Genomic DNA, 17,996 nt, shown 5'->3' with positions numbered 1-17,996 from the left:
TTTTGAACTATTGTAGTGACTCTACCAATTCTTATTGGAGACAAGTACGAGTGAGCGAGCGAAAGGGTTTGTCTTGCAACTGCGATTCCTGAGGGAGTCGGGAGTGTTGTGTCTGGCTTGTCTAATCATTTGTAGCTTCGGGATTTTTGGAGGAGAACGAATGAGACACTATAGCTAGTCGGTTTTGGGATTTTGGGTACTAAGGTTGGTACACCCCTATACACCGAGGTCCTGTTTTTTTGTGCATTGTTCTATGTAGGTGCAGAATCCCTACAGCAGACCCACGTAAGTGGTGTATCTAAATGATGTCCTTCCTTGTACATATGAGTTTGGAGGGGGATGAAACAGGAATGCGTCCTTTATCCTTTGCTCTTTGCCGGGTCTATAGAGCCCCTGACCTGTTGAGTGTCATCCATGGCCAGGATCCATGGCTTTCAGCTGGGGAATGGCAAGCGGGGTAACTCTCACTCCATATGCATGACATCCTTCCTTATGGAAAAAGATCAATTAGTCATTATCCCAGAATTGTTAGGTCTGCTACTGGAATTTGGAGATTACTTTGGATATAGGATCAAATGGGGCAATTCCAGTATCAAACAAATAAGTGAAAGGTGCACAAAGTGCTCAAGCCAGTGGGCACTAGAGTCACCAGAGAAGGCGTTAAGCATTATTTGGGGTAGAGAAGGTTTCCTTAAATGTAACCTCAAAGTTGTCCTCAACTTTTTGTGGGACTGATGCCAAAAGACAGCCTGCCCTGCCAATACCTCTGCTGGGGAGAGTGGCCATTTTCAAATGTAAACATTACCCAAGTTACTGTACATCCTGCTAAATGCCTCGTATGCGATCCCAGGTACCATCTTCAAGAGAATTGACACTGACCTTTGATCCCTGTTATGGGATGGAGGGTCTCTGCATATAGCATTGGCTGCATTACAAAGGTCTGTGTATGCAGATTCAATTTAACAAAATAATGAGAGTGAACCTTGTGTTGTATTAAACATTTGAATAACAGTAAAATACTGGCAGTGGACTGGCAATGAATGAACAAAACTGAGAATGGAGAAGGGGAAGAAGACAAGGGGCGAGTAAGTGGGAAAGAGAGGGAAGGGACAGAGTAGCAAAGGGGTATACAAGACGGAAGGGAGGGGGTAAAGAGGGAGGAAAGAAAAATATAGAAGGCTGGGAATGAGGATATTAGGGAGGAGAAGGAATTAAAGAGTGGATGAGAGAGGGTTAAGGCAAAGGTGTGGGAGCAGCAGAGGCTGAGGGGGATGGGCTGATGCGGAGTACTGAGAGAGTATCATAAAAGCAAGGTGGAAGGAAGGGAAGAGGGATACAGTTCTTAATGCTAAATATTAGAATGATTGAAAAAATGAAGAGTAAACTAATTTTAAACTTGAGCACAGCCTGTTAATTGACTCCACAATATGAAGTAAACAGAGTTGCCTCAGAATGGCATATATATGAACAGTGTGTTAGTTGCGCGCCATTCATCATTGAGAAGAGATTGTCCAACCACATCAGTCAAGCTACCAAACATAATGTTAAAGGAAAACTGCTTGTAAACCAGTAGTAAGGGGGCAACAGGGGGGTGATCTTACCCACAGTACACAGAGCACAGATTCCACACCAGCCTGAGCCAGATCCTTGGATGAGAAGGAGAGAAGACGCAACCGGGAAGTGATGAGATGCCTGCTCAAATGCAGACAGTTTGGAGCATTCAGCAGCATCTGTATGTCAGAGTATCATAAGCAGAGGACACAAGCACATCACATCAGGAGGGAGGAGTGCAATAGACTGCTAATGCTTCTTTTTCTATGACAGAGTACTGCTATTCCACCTCTTTTAAATGCCCTGAATTAAATGTTACGATACCTTCTGCTTTTTCTTCTCCCTGTAATAATGTAGCACCTAACCCCTTCATGCTAGTGTCTGTTTTTGGGGCTGATTATTTATTTCGGGTCAAAACATTGTAAAATGGGAGCACTTGTGAATCTTTTATGTTTTTTAACTCTTTACTGCACCCTTTATCCCACTTAAACTCAGGTAATTTCTTGTGGAACTTTCTCATTCTTTTCATTCTGTTTTCATTTCTTACAAAATTCAGCCATGCTTAGTTATTTGAGTAATTGTTTTTTATTCTCTGGAGTGGGCCTTTTTTGAATCAATTTCACCAGTTCCTTTTTTGGTTTTATACCTTCATCTGGGAGACACTGCTGATGGGATAAATTTATAAAATTTGCTTTCACGTAATTATGCAAAATGTAAGTCTATCATATATTTTAGAACAAAATGTTCCCTAGCGTCAATATTTGATGCAAGGATGAATTTTGAGCTGAACAAATAGCACAAAAATCACAAAACCATAAACAATAGCCACTTGTGTTCTAGCTGTTGATCTTAATTCCATCCTTCTACGCTATAATTTTGCCACAAATTGTGACAATTAAATGACATGGCATAACTGCATACTTTCACGTAACAAGTGTAACCCAAAATTATACGAATTGCGCAAGCCTAATGTAAATTTTGACTGAGCTACAGACAAAATACTATTAGTCTATCTCACTTCTATTTAGTTTGCATTTCTCTACTATCAGGGAAAGTCCATTCATAAGTATTCTTGTTAATGCTTGCTGCACTCTGTTGTAATGTTCTACTTAACTACTCGCCTATTACAAATTACAAATGCTGTCAGATTTCTGGACACATGATACAATGACGCCTGAATGTAGGAAGATGCTAAGTCAAGGGTAGAAGATCCCCCATTACTATTTACATCTTTTCTGTTATGTTTAGTAACGGTGATCCATTCACTTGCACACATTCATTTTGTTCACTAAGTCAATGCATATTCTTATGTCCACACTTGCTTTCCGTGCCATGACTACATGGCCCATCCTCTCTGTTGCCTCTACTCCCTCTATAGCCCCTGACTGAGTCAGTCTTTTTTACTCTTTAAATATTGCTTCCCTGAAAGTGGTTTGTATATTTCCTTCTTTACCTACATTGAATTGTGAGCTCTTTCTTTATTTAATCATGTGCACATGCTCCTTCAAAGGTCTAACGGACTTTTATGCCACAGAGACCGAAACGTCGACCAGTTCATCTATTTATTTCCACAGTTATTCAGTTTTCATAGAATTGTTTTTCTGTTGTCTCAGTTTCATTTCCTGTTACAAAAACATTTTGGAATAGCTGTTCACACATTTGACCCTGAGGTCACAACTTTTGTACAACATTGATTTACTTCGAACATTTTGTGTTGTTATATTGTTTGTACCCCTTTTTGTTTGTTTATATTAAAAAGTTTAACTTGTTGAAAAATGCACGCCTGTGTTCAAATTGTTCATTGGAAGATTCATCACGATTTAAATGAGTTAATTTGAGTATTGATTGTTCACTAGTCAGTCACCTCCAGGGGCTTGACAACAGATTTATCTAGGCAATTGGTGCTTATTTGGTTTCTTTAAATTAAATCCCTTGTAGGCATTCTTACCTATTAACTTTTAGAAAGTAGGCATTTTCTTGTTTAGTCATCCTATGTACATCTGGTTTTGGAATGATAGGAGCTGCGGATGTGCATTCACTGTAGACAACCACTGGGGGTGGGGGTGCCCCCTGCCTTAATAGATCCGGGATGCATTTAGAGTAGTGGGAGGAGTTTTTCCTTGTGCCTGATATGCCGTGTCTCTTGTGCACAATGCTGTCTCTACCTCCTGCCAACAAGCTGAACCAGAGAGGACAGAACTGGTTTAGATTGAGCTGAGAGATGTTTTGCCACAAGAGAACATGTGATATAAATATTGGGGCCGAGACCCCAGAACACCACAGACCCCTGCCTGATGTGGCACTTACTAGCCTTGATCATGAGGGCTGCCTCTGCAGAGCCTTCAACACTTCCCAGAGGTGACACAAGTGATCTTCCTAGCTGGAACTGAACATCCAATTAGGCGGCACTGAAATCCAACTGTCCAGCTAACACTAGGTTGACCAACCTCTGAAAGGTGGCAGGGGCATTCTTCAACCCAAAGGGCATCACCAGAACTGGTAGTGCCCCTCTGGTGTTGAGAAAGCAGACCTCTCCTTGGCCACATCAGTTAATGCAATCTGCCAGTACCCAGACGTTAAATCAAACATGCTTTGGAACTTGGCAGCTCTCAACCAATCTATGAGCTCATCAGCTCTGGGGATGGGGTGCATGTCAGTCCTGGTGACGGCATTGAGCCCACGGTAGTCCACAGAGAACCGAAGTTCAGGAGTGGCCCTGGGTGCAGCAGCCTTTGGGACCAAGACCACTCGGATGGCCCAAGTACTGTTGGAGGGCTCTATCACCCCTAACGCCAACATCTTAGAAACCTCTTCTTTGATGCTGATTCTGACCCTGTCAGTCAACCTGTAAAGGTTGTGTTTCACGGGAGGACTGTCCCCAGTGTCCACATCATGGGTATACCAATGGGTGACACCTGGGGTCAGGAAGAACAGGGTAGCAAACTGCTACAACAACTGGCGACTATCATCATGCTGGTCTGGGGCCAGTGTAGGGGAGAGGTTCATACCTTCCACTGACCCATCATGCTCCTTGATAGACAGGAGGTCCGGGAGAGATTCACTCTCCTCTTCCACCCCATCATCGGTCGCCAAGAGCATGCTCACATCAGACCTCTCAGTGAGGCTTGAGGCAGTTCCCATGGAGGACCCTCAAAGGGTTCCTGAGAGTCTGCAAATTCACCATATTGGTGACATCACTTTTGCGCTCTACCACCTCAAAAGGCCCAGTCCACTTGTCCTGAAGAATGCAAGGCTCTACTGGGGCCATGATCTACACTTTCTGGCCAGGCTGAAACTCTACCAGAGTGGCATTCTGGTCATACCAGCATTATATTTCCTCCTGGCGGCCTTCTAGGTTTGGCTGAGCGAGTTTCCTGAAGCTCGAAGTTTGGTTCCTGAAGGCCAGCTAGCTAAATACATCCTGGGACGTTTTTCTGGGAGCTGTCAATCAGCCTTCTTTTGCCAAACTGAGAGGTCCTCTCACAGGGTGCCCATACAGCAGCTCAAAGGGACTGAACCATAAGGACTTCTGTGGTATCTCCCTGTAAGCAAAAAGAAGGAATGGGAAGAGGACATCCCACTTACGCCTCATAGGTTCCGTTAAACTCTTGATCATGCCATTTAGAGTTTGGTTGAATCTCTCCACCAACCCATTACCTTGGGGGTGGTAAGGAGTGGTGAACTTGTAGGTAACACCACACTCCTCCCACAGGGATGTCATATACTTCGATATGAAATTGGTACCATGGTCAGATACTACCTCTCTGGGGAACCCCATGTGGGAAAAGATCCCAATTAACGCCCGGCCCCCACTGGTGCAGTCATTGTCCTGAGAGGGCTAGTCACTGGGTCCCGAGTGGCATGGTCCGATTGTGTGACTAAACAACTACTGCCTGAACCACGACTTCCTAAACCACGAAAGTTAAACAACGAACTATGCTTAACCACTACTTATTTTATAACGACTTCCTAAACAACAAAAATCTAGGTATTAAATTACTTTACAAACCATTACCAATAACATACCTACATCCTGTGCCTAGAAGTAAAAGTGTTTAAATCAATTTAAATACAAATGTATAACCTCCAATTAAACAAAACAAATACATCAAAAAGTATTATTTACGTATTAAATAAAACATTCATTCAATTGATTGATCTACCTTAGAATGTTCGAGAATTCCAAAAGACGCTTTTCCCAGGTTGTACAATAAAGCAGGATAAAACCAGACTACTTCCCAAAACTCCTTTGAGACCGCCAGCCAGGGTGCAGACGAGATGTAAAGGCTGACATTTGCATTTCACGATGCCAATGTCAACACGATTACAGAAATTCCTTTCCTAAGGTATGGCCAGCAACAAAGACTAAATTGTGATTGGGCGGAGATGAGTGACGTAACACTCCAACAAAGCCCAATCCAAGTGAACATGAGGGGAAGGTAGGCGGAGAGAACTGACGGCGGAGAGAAGTGACGTGCAACTCCGGTGTTCAGAAAAGTAGTGGTTCCGTCCTTCATTGTTCCGTCAATCGTGGCTGTGACCTTCGTTGTTCAGTCCTCTTCGTTGTTCACACTTCGTTGTTCCGGTGAGTTGAGGTTCCGTGAATTCTGAACCCGTTCCATAAAGGTCATGGTTTCGTTATGAATTTGATATTAGCGAACCGTAACTAGTTAGTGCGGCAAGTATGAGTGTTTTCGTCATGTTAGACTGATGGATTCACTATGTATTTAGGGATTTCGTTCTGAACCCTTGGGTTCCATTTTGTGTATGGCAGCCATTTTGTGGTTGCCCTCAGATAGGCCGATGACTGTGGCTGAACAAGTCCTTTAAGTACATGTACCTCCAGTTCGTGCTGACTCCTGTTTGACCTGAGTGAACTGACCCTGTTGCATGAAGCTGACCTTGTTAAACCAGTTCCTGCCCTTTAGCTGATCAAGATTAAGGATCAGAGCACAGGACATCGTAAAACTTTATTGCACACAAATATGCCTTATCCTACTCACACCTGTTTCTGCTCCTTTCTTTATGGTCTATTTACGATGGGGATGTGCCCTTTTTTATTATGGGTTCGTTCAACCTGTCTTAAGAAGAATGTTGGGTTTGACCAATGATTGATCATGGCCCGGTTAACTGAAAAGTGGGTTTTACCGTCATGCGATACTTTGGGTGTGGATACATGTGATTGGACAGTTTGTAAATGTTAGGTATTTGTCTAGAATGTGATTTTTGGCATAAAAAGGGATGATTTGCTTTGTAAAATTAAGCAGTCTCCTGAGAACTCATACCGTGTTGACTTCTAGGACTTCTGTTACTGGCTGCAGCCAATAAATTAGATCTTTGACGCCACCAAGAAGAGTCCCGTGTCTCTGTATTCTAAGACAGGTGGACCCAAAGACTTTGGGCGTGCCCCTGGCGCCGCTGGGTCTTCAATAACCCGGTTCTTCAGTTGGTGCTTCCAACGTGGGGCGACTTCAGCGGTACCGGTCCAAGCCTGAAGATCATGAGGAAATTCTGGAGGACGGCCACGACTTCATCAACCCGGCATGTCGAATGTGGACTGAAGGTCTTTTCTGCGAGGCTTCCCGCTTTCCTGACGGCTATGAAGGACTGCTGCCCTGACTGTCGCCCTGTCTTGGACCCATTTGTGATGCTTTGTATGGCGAGACGATAGACGGATCTTCTGGTGGCATGACTGATACCTCAGTTAAGTATAAGTGGGTCGCTCCCAGTCCTTAGTTCTTGGTTCTTAGTTTGTTTGGTTCTTAGTTTTGATTTGAAAATTGGAATTTCCAAAGCCGAGGGACTCGTATATTTGCGAGACTATCGTTGTAGATAATCCCTTGAAGTTTGAAGCTAGATTAGTGAGCGAAGATGCCTGGTTTTAGCAAAATTGGGAGAATATTTTGTTGCGGTTGTAATAGGGATTCCCGATTGGAGGATTCATGTACGATACCTCCAGTTGGAACTCCGACTTATGAGCTCTACTCTAAACACAGCGTCGGCCCCAATACATTCAATGAAGCAGGGGTCCGATACACTAGGAAAGACGGTGTTTTAAAATGGCCACATCATGGTAGCTATGACACAGAGATTCTAGATAATTTGGAAGTTAAACTATTTAAGAAGAAAGCCCGGCCGGCAATGTTTGACTCCTTTCGCCTTTGGCGTAAAGAAGCCAGACAACGAGAAATTAAACAAGCTAAAAGAGATAAAAGAGAAAAGGATGTATCAATAATGCAAGCTGCTAGGCAGTTTAAACGAAGAAGATAAAGCAATTGAGGTGTCAGATAGGCAACATAATATGGCTATTGATAAATGTTATCCAGCTTTGCCATCTCTTCTTGAGAATGCAACGAAGGACCCTGAGAAGGATCCTTTGATGTCACATTTGTTGAGATTACCACCCCCTTATGCACAGAGTGCTACGGCACCTCCGCAACCTCCAGTTGCACAACCTCCTGTTGCTGTTCAGCCACCGGCTCCTCCTCAGCTGGTTTTTCCTCCTACGGCGCAGCCTCCTCTGGGGCCGCCAACTTTGCTATCGGTTTTGTCTGGAACTACTTTGCCTTATTCTCCTGTACCTTCAACTCCTCTTGCTACTAACCCTACGCTTCTATCACCTCAAAATACTTTGTCTCCTGTCCTTATGACAGCTTCTCCTTCTGCTCGACAACGAATGACTGATACTGTTACTGGTCTTTTGTCTCCTTTCTTTGAGTCATTGAGTATGACCCCTGTTTCTGCACGTAAACAAATGCGTAGTCAGCTTCCTGGTCCCGAAGAACGGGCAGTGTTAGATCTCTTGGCTCGCAGATGGGTTTCAAATGTTTCGAGGTATAACTTAGAATCAGTTATGGATGTCTTCCAACAGTGGGAGGCACCGAAACAAAGGTAAGTTTTTGATGTTATGTGTACTTTCCTTCGTGAGGAATGGGAAGATAATGATTTGGGTTCAGTCCCTGTAGAATTGCTAAATGTCCAGTCTGAGTTTGCGAAAGGGACGATAGTGGGTCCCGGAATTGAGAATGCAGTTGCGATGGTACTTGCGTTAAGAAGCGATTTCCCTTCTCAGCGACTGTTTGAGCCTGATTCCGCAGTTAGGAGGAAAGTGAGACAGTATCCGATGAGAGAAGTTCCTCCAGTGTGGCGTGATGCGGTAGCTGCTGGTCCGAATAATGTTCCCCCAGCTATACCAGCACATTTTCAAAGAGTATGGGTACATGTGCCATGGAAGAGAGTAGAAGTTTTGGCCCTTAAACAGTCTTTACCTGATCCCCGTAAAAATCCAGCTGGCTATTACAAAGAATTGTCCCAGACAGTTGACGCATGCATCATGAATTTAGCCGACATAGATATGCTGTTGGATAATGTAGTGCCTCAACCTCTGTGGGCAAAAATTCGTCATGAGGATCATGCAGTTGAATTAGGTGACACATGGCTCAATATTGCTGCTGCAGACGCTAGACAGCTTGGTGGTGCTAAACCTGAGGCTTTAGTGGCAGATCTACCTGGCAGAATTATAGATCTTATGAAAATAATGATGCCAGCGTTACGAGTAAATTGGGACAAGTTAGCAGCTTGCAAGCAGATGAAGGACGAAAGTGTATCTGATTTCTTCACTAGGTTTGAAGAGACATTTATAGATCATAGTGGTCAGGATATGAGTACGGAAGTTGGGCAAAGATTGTTCGTAGATAAGTTCGTCTTTAACTTACTGCCTGAACTATGTAATAAGTAGAAAGATTCTGAAAGTTCTTGGGCTGTTTCTTCGTCGGCCCAGATATTGGCAACTGCACAGTACTATGAGAATAGGGATAAGGACGAGAAAGATAGAGTAGAGAAAAAGACTAAAGACTTAAAGACGAAGGTTCTTTTGCAGCAGGCGTATCCGCCTCGCTCGAATCAGCAAGAATCACAGCAACGCCCACAGTTTCAGCAACCTCCGCCATTTCAGAGACCGCAACAGAACGTTGGGTATTTTCCTCCAAGACCACCCTTGGGTTTGAACCAGTGTGCGTATTGTAAGGAGGAAGGTCATTATACAAATGAGTGCCCTGTGTTGCGACAACGTGCGAGTGGTATACCGGCCCCGAGAGGTCGTGGTGGTTTTCATCAAGTGTCAAGGGGTAGAGGATATGGTGCGTTTCCTCAGAACGAACGTTCCTTTCCCCCACAAAATTCTATGAATTGTTTTGATCAACAGAAAATGACATCTGGTCGGTCGCCTCAGTACTATGCTGATGACTATTATGTTGAAAGTGAGAATGCTGACTATAATGATTGCTAGGACAGCCATAGACAAAGAGAGGGAGTAGTGTCGGTTCCAGTAGATCAGAGTGGGCCTTATGTTGCAGTAGCCACATCGGGTGTGGTAGAGCCTTTTCTTTTGGATACTGGTGCAGCGAAGAGTTCTATCATGCACTCTAAACTCCCTGGCGCACCTTTGTCTGGCTTAACGAATGTTTCAGTAGGATTCTCTGGTGCCCCAGTTCGTAATCCAGTTTCTAGTCCCTTGTCTCTTTCTATAGGGCCTTGTGAATTGGAAGCACCTCATTTTAACGACAGGTTGTGGTGAGAATTTGTTGGGTTTGGATTTGTTGAAAAGGTTGCATGCAACATTACGTTGTTCTCCTTCGGGATTACAGCTTACATTGGGTAAGAAAGTGATCTCTCCAATGTATTTGTCTAAAGATCGGCTTCCACCGGAATTGCGTTCTCTCCCTGATACTCTTTGGGCAACTGGTCCTAATGATGTGGGTCTTTTGGAGATTCCACCTTACGTTGTAACGCTTAAAGCGAATGTTAAATTGCCGCGCATCCCCCAATATAGGATTTCTAGCGATGGTGAAAGAGCGCTTTTAGCGATCATCTATGATTTGATTGAGAAAGATGTGATTGAAGAAACTAGAGGCAATGTGTGTAACAGTCCCATTTTGCCTGTCCTGAAGCTCACTGACTCTACTCAGCCACCTGTTTATAGGTTTGTGATCGATCTTAGAGAGGTTAACAAGATTGTCGTGCCACAGTTTCCAGTTGTTCTGGATATTACTGCTTTGTTGACTTTGATTCCTGCTTTAGCTGCCTGGTTTTCGGTTATAGATCTGAAGAATGCTTTCTTCAGCATTCCAATTGCAGAGGAAAGTAGAGATATTTTTGGCTTCTCTTTAGGAGGCCGAAGCTTCCGGTTTAAGAGAGCTCCCCAGGGCTATTGCGAAAGTCCTTCTATTTATAGCTAGGCTTTGAAAACTCAACTTGATACTCTTGTGTTGCCTGCTGGTGCTGCTCTTATTCAGTATGTGGATGATCTGTTAGTGGCCGCTGATGATGAGAAAACTTGTAAAGAAGCTACTCTTTCTTTGTTGCAACATTTGTTGGACTTGCATCATAAAGTGTCACCTACTAAGTTGCAGTATTGTTGCCAAGAAGTGACCTACTTAGGTCATCTCTTGTCAAAGGAGGGAAGAAGGTTGACCCCAGAACGAATTCAAGCGATTGCGGAAATGACTGTACCAAGCACACAGAGAGAAGTGCGTGCTTTCTTGGGTATCACGTCGTATTGTAGACAGTGGATTCCAAATTTCTCTCTATTAGCGAAACCTCTGTTGTCTTTGACTTGTAAAGATACACTGAATCCTCTTCCGTGGTCTGACGATTGTCAGAAAAGTTTTTCTGAGTTGCGTGATGCATTGTGTTCTGCTCCTGTGTTGGGTACTCCAGACTATAACAAGCCTTTCACGTTGTATGTGCACGAGAGAGAGGGATGTGCGTTGTCAGTGTTGACACAATCTTTTGGGGACAAGCAGCGTCCATGCGCGTATTTTTCATCAACGTTAGATCCGGTAGCTAGAGCGTTGCCGAGTTGCTTGTGAGCTACAGCGGCAGCGGCTGTTTCTATCCGACAGTCTGCTGGACTGGTGATGGATAATACGTTGATTGTGATGGTTCCCAATGGCGGCTGGTGACATTTGAAAGCGTAAATACTGCACTGTGACGAGCGAGTGCAGCAAGCGAGGCCGAACCTCCCATGGCGGGTTCGGGGGGTTCTCCCACGAGAACATTTTGAAAAAAGAGTGGGCAAATGGTGCATTCACAAGCACATTTGAGAAAGAGTTGGCTTGGCGAATACATCTCTGGGAGTAGCCAGACAAGTCTCTTTGCACTTGCACAGATACATCTCCCTGCATTCACATAGGCACAGTCAGCCTGCACTCATAGACCCATTACTCACCCTTCCCTGACACATTACTAAACCAGCATTCACCCATCCACATCACTGACTCTGGACTCACACAGGTACACTGCTCAACCTGCACTCACACAGACATCACACACCCTGGACTCACACAGGCACACTGCTCACCCTGCACTCACACAGACCTCACTCACCCTGGACTCACACAGGCACACTGCTCACCCTGCAATCACACAGACATCACTCACCCTGCACTCACACAGGCACACTGCTCACCCTGCACTCACACAGACATCACTCACCCTGCACTCACATAGGCACACTGCTCACCCTGCACTCACACAGACATCACTCACCCTGCACTCACACAGGCACACTGCTCACCCTGCACTCACACAGACATCACTGCTCAACCTGCACTCACAACGACATCACTCACCCTGGACTCACACAGGCACACTGCTCAACCTGCACTCACACAGGCACACTGGTCAACCTGCACTCACACAGGCACACTGGTCAACCTGCACTCACACATGCATCACTCACCCTGGACTCACACAGGCACACTGCTCACCCAGCACTCACACACACATCACTCACCCACACATCACTCACCCAGTAGCCCACTTAAGCCTCCTGCTAACTTCCTTTCGAGTGAGGGGGCATCCTGTCACGTCACCAGGAGCAAATGCAAAGCAGTTCCCTTCAATGCCAGGGACTATGTAAATCTGTTCTGACTTTCAGCCATTGTTTTTCTTTTAGATTAATGCGGGCCCAGCAGCAAGGTTATACGCGAATACACCACACACACAAACACTGAAGCTGCACTTGCATATAAAAAACAAAGGACGCAGTGAATAAAATAGGTTCCGAAAAAAATATTTTAAAGTAGCTAGCTATACTATTACAGCGAGAAATCCAACAAACTGTAAATGAGGCTAAAAGGCCAAATATTTGTGTCAGGGAGCTAATTCGCCAGCACGCCAGGTGGTGTTTTGGGAGACAAGTCTGGGGCGGATGCACAGGGCCAGAGTGCATGAATAAGCACATCTACAAGGCAAAATAGACGTGTCAAAAGCAGGCCTGGGAAACATGCGCATTTAATACCCGGGGTGAAACAGAGCCTCGCTATCAGTCAAACATCAGTGTGAGGGCACTTTAGCCCAGCCGGCGCCGCATGGAAGGTTGGGGGGGGGGGGATCTCCTATTTTGGGTGTCCTGGTCTTTGACACGCAGTTGCGTGAATCTTCCGTCTGTGCAGTCTGTGCTCAGAACCAGCCTGAACCGCTTTGTGACAGCAACTCCGGGACTGCAGGACGACAAGGGGTAAACTGAACAGCCTGCAGCTAGCTCTCTAGGTTAATGCACCCCCTGCAGAGATCTGGGGCCCGATGTAGGTCGGTCGGTAACGGCCGAAAATCGGTATTTTCGGCCGTTACCGATCGGAATACAGACAACGGGATGTAGGAGGCCGAAATCCTGCGAAATCGGAGATTTTACCGATTCGGAAAATCACCGAGTCGGTCGGATTCCGAATCGGAAAAATGTAGGAATCGGAAAAAATCTCCGATTAGGTAATCTACCGAATCGGAGATTTATTCCGATTACTACTTTTTCCCGATTCGGAATCCGACCGACTCGGTGACTTTCCGAATCGGTAAAATCGCCGAATTGGTATATATTCCGATTCGGTGAAAATCCGATTCCATGCGAAAACCCTAAGATTGAGATGTAGGTAAGCACAGAAATACCGATTTTGCTCTAAAATCGGTATTTCTGACTCGGAAATTACCATGGATTTGAATCAGGTGGTAACCAGGTGCAACCTATAAAAAAAGACCCAAAATGCAGTTCTACTTGCAACATGGCAGCTTTCTATGTCATAGCTAGACGGCTACGGCTACAGCAGGAAGGTGAGAGGGAATGGCTGAGACAGGAGCAGGTGTACAGGCAGAGGGTGACCCTGTGCATGCTGACAGATCCAGAGATCCTACAGAGGTACAGGCTGGAGGCAGACACCATCAGAGACCTCATCAGGGACCTCCAACCCCTGTTGCAGCACCCCACCCCAAGGGCACATGCAATCCCTGTGCAGGTGCAGGTGCTATGCTGCCTACATCTTCTGGCGTCTGGCAGCTATCAAAGTGTAGTTGCTGTGGCAGGAGGGGTGACCCAGAGCAGCCTGTCAAGGTTCTTCCACAAGTTCCTTGATGCCATGATCCAGAGGATGGCCCACTACATCTCCTTCCCTTCCACCCATGCAGAACTGGCACAGACAAAAGCTGAATTCTATCAGATGGCAAGATTCCCCCACATCATTGGCTGCATAGATGGCACACACATACCGATTTGCCCCCCTGCTGACACCGAATACGTATACCGCAATCGGAAGTCACGGCACACCATAAATGTGCAAGTGATATGCAATGCCAAGTGTGTGATCACTGACCTGGTTGCAAAGTTTCCGGGGAGTACCCATGACTCCTATATCTTCCAGAGTAGCGGGATTTATGCACGGCTGATGGCAGGGGAATTTGGCGAAGGATACCTCCTAGGTAAGACACAGTGTCAGACCCCCATTACCAAAATAGCAGTGTGTAATACATGTATGCATGTGAGTAATGTTACCCCTTCTCCTTCCAGGCGACAGTGCATATGCCCTACGCTCGTTCATTCTCACACCTTACCTCAACCCCTCAACACCCAGCCAAAGGAGGTACAACCGTGCACACAAAAGCACGAGGAACGTAGTGGAAAGGACCTTTGGCATCTGGAAGAGCAGGTTCAGATGTCTGCACAAGAGCGGAGGTGCAAGACAATACACCCCCATCACCTGCTGCAAGATTATTGCTGTGTGTGCAATGTTGCACAACCTTGCAGTCAGGAAAGGCACTGAGGTAGAGTTATCCGACTACGAGGACCCTGATGATGACAATGCTGTCCCACTACCACTACCTGCTGGAGTCTCTGCACCATCTGACGGCAGATACAGGCGTCAGGAGATCACAGACAACTATTTCTGAGTGAGTACAGATGCACAAACAGGTCAATGTATGTGTTCAGAAATTAAATTTAATAATGTTGCATCAACGTTACTGCACTGATGTGCAACAAAAGAAAAGTTAAACAACAAGGGGTAGGAATGTCCAATGTCCGGGTTGCCTCACCCGCAGTGGCAGTCCTATTTTTTGCTGCGCTTAGCAGGCCCACTGGGATGAACCTCACCCCCTTCAGAATGCCCTGCAGCCTCAGCTGAGCGTCTGGTGCTCCGGCGCGGCTCTGACGCAGTGCTGGCCGGGCTGCTGCGGCTGCTGCTGTCCCCAGCCTCGCCCAGGACGGGATTCACTGCGGTGTTGGAGATGAGTAGTGTCTCCATGGCTGTTGTGATACGGCCCATGCCCCTAGTGACCTCGGACATGGACTGTGTGAGGCTGGCCTCCATGTTTGCCCCACGTTGGCATGACTGGGCAGTCGCAGCCGCAAGGCGGGTGAGTGACCTGTTCGTGACTCTTGCATCCCTGCGACGACTCAGCTCATGGTCATCCAACCTGGTGCAGAGCTGGGTGATGGCAGTGGTCATTCGGCCAATTGATGTTGCTATGTCCTTGTTGCTGTCAACGAAGGTCTTGAAGCCCTGTGTCATCTCACCCATCTGCAGGTTGTGCAGGCGCAACTGGCGATGGCAGGCCAGGATGGATTTCGCCTGCATCCTCTGAATTGTGACCATGCTGGTCTCCAGCCCTGCGAAGACGCTGCCTCCCGGTGCTGGTATTGGGCTGCTGGTAGCACGTGGCCTACGTGGAATCCTGCTGCCCTGCTGTGTGTGCTCTGGTGTCGCTGGTGTCACGGGGTCTTGTGCAGGAGCCTGACCCGCTGCCCCCTCCATGATGACTAATGGAGCCACTATTCTCCTCCGGGCCGGGGAAGTGGCAGGTGCAGGGTGGCTCTGTGGTGGTGTGTTGTCCGGGGAGAATACCAATGAGGGCGACTGAGACTGAGACAGTCGGGGGGAGTGTGGAGTTGTGAGGGAATGTCCTGTGTCCTCCTCATTTGCCAGGGCACAGCTGTTGTCCTCCTCCTCCTGTGCTGCTGCACTGGTGCTTGCCACTGCCGCACTGGCTGTTGGTGCTGGAGCTGATGCTGCTCCCCCGCCTGATGGTGCCCCTAGGTACAAAGAAGCATTTGTCAAGTGGGTGCTAATGTGTTCCAGTCACAACTATTAAAGCATTGCACATCTCATTACAAACACGTTGATGCTGTATTACAGTTATTTATCTCATGCTTCTGCTGTGGCATTATTGGTAACTTTTGCTGAGTACATTTAGCACGATGCATTGCTCATGTCTGTTGCTAGCTGTACTGGCCTGGGGTTTGGCTGTGCATTGGGTCTGTAGGGGAGGTGTCTGGTATGGTGTGTCAAGTTGCGCATGCTTCTTACCTGTAGCTGTAGCTCGGGATGAGCTATCCAGGTCCCCAATGCCCACGACACTGGCCCTCTCGATGGTCGTCGCCACTAGTTCCTCCAGCTGAGTGAGGGGTGGCGCACGGTTTGTTCCTCCTCCAGTGAGTCCAGCCTGCTTGTGCAGGTCGGCCAGTTTGCGCTTGGTCACGCCACGGATGTCATAAAACCTCTTCTTGAGGTCGTCTAGGCTCCTGTGGGTGACACCAACTGCATTGACTTTCTCCCCGATGTCGAGCCACAGCCTCCTCTTGGTGCTCTCCGGGACAGTCAGGGACTGCCTGCCATATAGCTGGGTGTGCACCCTCACCACCTCCTCCACCAAAGTTTGTAGCTCCATGGTGCTGAATTTAGGATTGCGCTTCCGCCCTGCCTTCTGGCTCTCTGTGCTGGTGTCCATGTCTCTCAGGGATCCTGCTCACAATGCTGCTCTCTCTGTGTCTGCTCAACTCATGCAGCTTTCCAGAATGTTCTGATGAGTTGCACCTGCCTGGGTTGCCACACCCTGTGGGGGAGGGTGCTTACAGCTCATTGGCTGATGTCTTCAGTGTCACTCAACCAGCTCGGCAAAACGGCATTCTCCGATTCGGTATTTTCCGATTCGGTATTTTCCGAATGTGTTCGGTAAATACCGATTCGGAATGTATAATGCCTTCCTATTGGCCTTTCGGCCCATGGGGCGTATTTATTATTCCGAATCGGCGTTTACCGAATCGGTTGGTTCCGCATTTTTTTTTTTCCGATTCGGACTTGTCCGACCCGGCCTATACCGATTCGGTAGTTGGCGAATCGGTACGTATCGACTCTCGATACCGAATGCTACCGATTCGGTATTTTTCCGATGATTATTTCCTACATATCATTTTCCGATTTTGAAATACCGATTCGGTACGGATCGGTATTTTAAAATCGGTAAATGCGTTTTACCTACATCGGGTAGCCTGTAGATCACAGGTTTCCTCCCAGCAGGATTGCTTAATCGTTCATCCAGGGCTGAAATGGTTGACATTTCGGTTGCGTAATTGGCGCATCCATTATTAAAGCGCCTTGATACTTGGGTGATAAAAGCGCTCAAGGAACATTGGTTTATTGGAACAGAACAAAAGACTGGGTCCATCGGTATAGAGACCAATATTCTTCTCAACAGCATGCTTATAACAACAGATTGATGCTGCCTTTAATAAAAACACAATCTCTCACTTGAAGTATGTTCGCGAGCGCTTGTTAAAAAAATTACAAACATCGGAACCAAAATATATTGCACCAGATCACAATAATCTTTCAGGTTATATAAATTATACATCCGAGTTGTTTATTACTCTATCTACATAAATGATCTCGGTGTCCTATGTGCTGTTTATTGCACTTGAAAATAATGTGAACGGAAACATCCAGATTTTAAAAACGTTCTTCACTACCTTAATGACCACTACCACGCCCAGATATTGTCAATGGGTTTGTGAAGAGGGTACTGGCCTAGAGGGACCAGAGAGTCCGAGCAAGGGAATAACAGCAATTTAAAAAAAAATGCTAAATGAATGCCACGGTTCTGCTGTTTCTAAGTGCTGCACTGCACATACATATCAGATGTCACTGTTACCCAAATTAAGGTACTCACACTGTCCCTGCCTCAAAAGGATGAAGGCTGAGTGTATCTCGCCTGATTTCAAAAATCATTACCTCCGGAGCGGAGCAGCACCGTTCATCAGTATGGAACGTTCAGCTCACTGTTCTAGACGTTCTGCCATAAACAGTTTTGGTTCTCAATTTACCCACAAAACAAGAATGATC

General features: G+C 46.3%; 1 protein-coding gene across 1 annotated transcript; it reads right to left on the bottom strand.

Annotated features, from left to right (window-relative positions):
- Positions 1-408: 408 nt before the first annotated feature.
- On the bottom strand, positions 409-16,849 carry LOC144752473 (uncharacterized). Its single transcript, XM_078640396.1, has 3 exons — positions 16,185-16,849; positions 15,093-15,910; positions 409-489 (listed from the first exon to the last, which is right to left on the bottom strand). The coding sequence occupies exons 1-3, from the start codon at positions 16,603-16,605 to the stop codon at positions 409-411; spliced, it is 1,320 nt and encodes a 439-aa protein (XP_078496522.1). The 5' UTR covers positions 16,606-16,849.
- Between the last annotated feature and the right edge of the window lie 1,147 nt (positions 16,850-17,996).

This window comes from Lissotriton helveticus, chromosome 5_1, assembly GCF_964261635.1.
Source record: "Lissotriton helveticus chromosome 5_1, aLisHel1.1, whole genome shotgun sequence".
Classification (NCBI taxonomy): Eukaryota; Metazoa; Chordata; class Amphibia; order Caudata; family Salamandridae; genus Lissotriton; species Lissotriton helveticus.
This window is presented reverse-complemented; position numbering and strand designations above follow the sequence as displayed.